This window comes from Anarrhichthys ocellatus, unplaced genomic scaffold (assembly GCF_004355925.1).
Source record: "Anarrhichthys ocellatus isolate YVR2014 unplaced genomic scaffold, GSC_Weel_1.0 scaffold12, whole genome shotgun sequence".
Taxonomy (NCBI): Eukaryota; Metazoa; Chordata; class Actinopteri; order Perciformes; family Anarhichadidae; genus Anarrhichthys; species Anarrhichthys ocellatus.
This window is the reverse complement of record NW_022280042.1, coordinates 5,411,503-5,416,230: the sequence shown is the minus strand read 5'-3', so window position 1 is coordinate 5,416,230 and position 4,728 is coordinate 5,411,503. Positions and strand designations below refer to the sequence as shown.

Here is a 4,728-nt window from a genome sequence, read left to right as displayed (position 1 = left end):
GATAGTTGAGCAGGAGGGCGGCCATATTTGTTGTTCGTCGTGAACGCTTTTGAATTCCTTACTCACGGATAGAAGGGGAGGGGGGGGGGGGGCTCGGTTGCACAACATCACACCTGGAGCTGTCCAGGCTGAAGAGGTTGAGCTGGGTGATAATTTCACTGCTTCAGCTTATAATGGTGATTAAGGAATTCAAAAGGGTTAATTACGAACAACAAATATGGCCGCCCTCCTGCTCAACTATCCTCAGGGAATTTGAACAGACTCGCCCACGCCGTCAATTAAAGCTGCATGATAAAAGCTCTCATTGGACACTGGCCTGTGTGTAGCAGCGTGGCTCCGGAGAGGATGATGTAATGTCTTTTTAAAACATCACTGTTGAGGGACACCCCACTCTTCTGCATATACGTCATAGACTGTGACCCAGCAATATTACCGTGGCAGGGCCCAAGAGGTGCTGCAGGAACTACAAATTAGGTTTCTTTAAGTTGGAAAAAAAAGGTGGAGCTAAAAATCTGAATATTTGCCGCAAAAAATGGTAACATTTGGAATACTGGAGCTAAAAATGTGATTCTTTGCCCCCAAAATAGTAATATTTTTTAATACTTCAGCCAATATGTAAATATATTTGCCCCTATAAATATTCAAATTTCTTAGTTGCTTCCAAAAGAATAAAATGTTGTATCCTAGTGCTAAAAATCTGAATATCTGTGCCCTAAATATGAACATTTATTTTATATTTGCTTCCAAAGAAGTTACATTTTGTGACGTTGAATCTAAAAATCTGAATATTTTATACCATTTTGTAAAGAAAATGTGACTTTTCAAACACAAACCCTCACTTTTAACGAAACTGCCCACATGAAAGTGGAGAAAAACTGCCGCACAAGAGGGACTAAAGCAGGGGAAACACTGGGTGTTGCTGTGAGGTGGGTGTGTGTAAAGCCCCCCCAGGCCCATGCTCTCTGATATCAACTACCCTGCTCTCTATCAGCCAACAGGGAAAAAAGGCATCATGCCAGATGAGCTGCAACACGGACTGAAACTCAGCGCTGGTCTGTGAAAAAAAAAGAAGCTGGGTGAACATCATCATTCATCTTCTGCATTATGCATCAGACAAAACTGTGGGTAATGTGTGCATTCATCGTCAAGATGACAGTGACAAACAGGCTGTCGTCAGTGTGACTTCACAAACACCAAACTGAAGGATGAGATTTTACTACCAAACCACAAGGAAAACAAATCAGTCACATCCAGAGTCTGGGTGCACAGAGACACCCCACACTGTTCGGCAACAGCAACAGTTTGGTTGGACAAAAAATTCATGGCTGGTCTTTTGTGTGCACGAAAAACACAATTTACTACTATTTACACCTTAATTTATTTTGCATGCACATTGACAAAGACACTTTAAACATTTGTTTTTCATTTTTGTGCCACTAAAAATGCTAGTAAGGAGCTTGTTGCAGAGTCAGAGCAGTGAATGTGTGCACCGCAGGGGCTCCATTACCATGTCTGAGCGGTGGGTTTGTAACTGATGGACTCGTCCATCAATGGTGCGCCAAGAGCACCGCTGCTCGTTTCTTTTGCCGCCTCCTGCACCGCCACTACTGCGCGCGTCCAAAACCACAGGCTTCATATGTTGCAGCGCCGTCGACCAATCGCGCCGCTGACAGATCGGACACCGAGCCTCTGTATTTGAGGATGTCGCTGATATTGATCGACGTGGCTGCGGCGGGAGGATCGTGGAGCTGCCGTTGCTCCACACCTGACGATAAAACGACGCGGCCATGCACAGAGCGCAGCGCCTCCACCTCCGCGTTATCAGCCGCTCATTAGGCGGACATATGCACATGATGGTGCAGCAATGTAAAAGCAAATTGGCTTTAACGTATGCACCATAAAACCAGAGCGCATTAACCCGCCCACCCCTGTTCTTCTCCCCCACCAGCCTCCAAATCCCCTTTGAGGGCGCCAAATAACACAGAAAACGTCAAAATTGCGCTCGGGATTGTGGGAATAATCTCGGCCATCAGCAGCAGAGAGACCGTTTAATGCTCTCCAAATCGCCCTGGAATAGGTGAGAGGCCAGAGGGGGGAGTAGGGGTGGGGTGGGGGGGAGCGTCGCTATTGTCTCGCGCACAAGCGAGAAGCCATTGCAAGTAGGTTAAACCGCTCAGGCTGGCGCAGACGCAAATGTCTCCAAAGAAAACACAGGAAAACGCGCAAATGTCAGCGGATGATTGAGCGTACCTTTGCTCTCTTGTCCCTCGTCCTGAGTCTCCTCCGCAGTGGACTCCATGGCCGGCTTTGTCCCATCCATTATTTTAGAGGAATATAGTCTCCTTGTGGCACTTGTACCTCACAGTCTGTGGATGGTGGAGCCTATCCTGGTGACTCGATGCTCTCTCTCTCTCTCTCTCTCTCTCTCTCGCCTCGTACACACCCTCCCTCTCTCTCCTCCTCCCTGTTGAAGCTTAGCTCTGTCTCTCTATGTATATTAACAATCCAGTCTCATGATGCAAAGGCGCTGTCAGATTGGATTTATTTCGCACATGCGGATTAGCAGCCCCAAATGATGCCAGATAACGCGTTTTGGCCCCTAAACCCTCTCCTGACTGTGGAGAAAATGACGCTCATTCACTTTATTCCTGTCATTTTGTGTCATCAACGGCTTCCTCCGTCTGCTGGTCTGCAGGTGAAAATGACTGCTCTTGATTCATATTCTTTGCTTCGGTGAAGCAGAGGAGGATATAAGGACAACATGTACAGGATATGTAAATATGCAAACTCATGGGTAACCATGCATGCATGAATTAACACACAAACACACACACACACACATGCAACCACACACATGAAACCACGCACTCACCGCCCCCTCTCCATCTGGTGAGTTGAGAGAGTCAGGGAGGGAAGGGAAGGAGGCGAAGAGAGGGAAAGAAAAAGATGATCGAGTGTGCTTCAAGAGAAGATAAAAGGGAGAGGAGTCATTGTTTTTATTTTCTGTCTCACGTCGAAATGGCCTGTGCAGCACCCATCAACACATTTAGATGTATTTTTTCAACATCCAAACAGCACAGAGGACAAATGCAGTGATGAGGTTTAACTCAAAACAAGCCAGTTGCAACACTCATTTCCGATGCTGTCGAGATATTATTCCCATTAGAATAAACACACTCAGAGGAGGATGCTCTGTTTCCTGCTTTAGCATATGTTCCTGTTCATTGTTATTGCAGCCCTATTGCTACTTCAATACACTTTCCTTGGTTTCCACTTGAAGAAAAAACAGCTTCATTTAAATTGATTTGACTTTGATTGGCTCACCTTTGACCAATTGGAGCTTCTTATATGCTAAACAGCCATGTGTCTGGCTTTATTTGTGAGGGCAGCCTTTGTTTGCCCCCGGGGCTGCTGATTGGCTGAGTGCAAGATGCCACAATCCAATGAGAAATCAAGCAAGGTGAGTCCCCGGTTCAAAGTGGGTGGAGTGTGTTTATCTAGAGAAGGGGGGGGCTGTTTCCATCATTCATCCCATTTTCTAATAACTGAAACAATGGGACGCCATCTGTCCTGAATCCTCTTAAACAAGGTTTTAATTCAGGCCCACGTGGCCCTGTTTCAGACAAAGCTCAGCCCACAGTCCAGGAACCCCCACCCTCACACACACACCCTCTCACACACACACACACACACACACACACACTGCAGACAAAGGTGACCCCACCGGCCCCCAATATTTTCATCCGAAGACACCAGAACAATTTGCTGGACACATATGACATTTAGTGGATCCATTTACCCCGAGGGCTGAAATAAACCACCCAATCACGCTGACTTTCTGACATTTGAATGGCTCTCTGATATTGAGCCACGGGGAAACCTGATCAGCTGCATAAATGAATCAAAACGTGTCTCTATGAAACACTACTGAGAACAAGTTGAGTGCAGTTGTGGGGAGCCAGGGAACCCAAAAGCCGACTCGCAGACAAGACAAACGAAGGCAGTTTAAGAATTATTACTTCCTGTAAAGACAGCAAACTTTGGGAACAGAGCCACACTATTAAGAAGTTAAGAGTAGCTTTAAGAACACAGTTTTGCAACATGTAATATTTTGTGCATGTAAACGTAGTCAACGAGACTCTTTCCTCATGGGGAAAGAAGAATAAGGCAGGGGGAAATGGCATAATGCCTCTCTTACAGTTGAAGTAATCTGCAGAAAGAAAAAAAACCTCCTTTGTAGTAAGAATGAATCGCACACAAATAAACAAACTGTCAGTTATTAGGCTTTGAGGGTTAGTTTCAAGTCCCATTTTTCTCCCAGAACCCCCATAATCCCTTGCTGGGTCACACAGATTAAGGACTTGTCCAGAAGATGAGATATAGTGCTCCCTGGCACTCTTCACCATCACCCTGTCACACACACACACACACACACACACACACTGATATTATCTGTGTGTGGTCCTCTGCATGCAGACTGCCATGAAATTATGTTCATGCAGCATTACGAAAGCACAAAACACTTGAAATCTGCACTTTTCTTAATTGTAATTAAGTAATTGTTGAGGCATTTCACTCAAAACCACAAATGTCCACCTCATGGCGGAGTCATTTGGAAACATCTTCTGGAAACCTTGAATATTTGCTTTGCTGAATGGCTTCAGAAGGAGCTCCTACTTAGCTGCACAGACGTTCTTATCTGCCTCCACAACTCTTGGCGTCCATTAA

At 45.6% G+C, this 4,728-nt stretch overlaps 1 protein-coding gene across 1 annotated transcript in view; it reads right to left on the bottom strand.

Annotated features, from left to right (window-relative positions):
* Positions 1 to 2,686, bottom strand: part of LOC116385985 (neuronal membrane glycoprotein M6-b-like) — a 19,685-nt gene extending 16,999 nt beyond the window's left edge. The window contains exon 1 of the mRNA XM_031851883.1: positions 2,251 to 2,686. Within this exon, the coding sequence (XP_031707743.1) occupies positions 2,251 to 2,320 (70 nt within the window). The 5' untranslated portion in view covers positions 2,321 to 2,686. The remainder of the gene's footprint in view (positions 1 to 2,250) is intronic.
* Between the last annotated feature and the right edge of the window lie 2,042 nt (positions 2,687 to 4,728).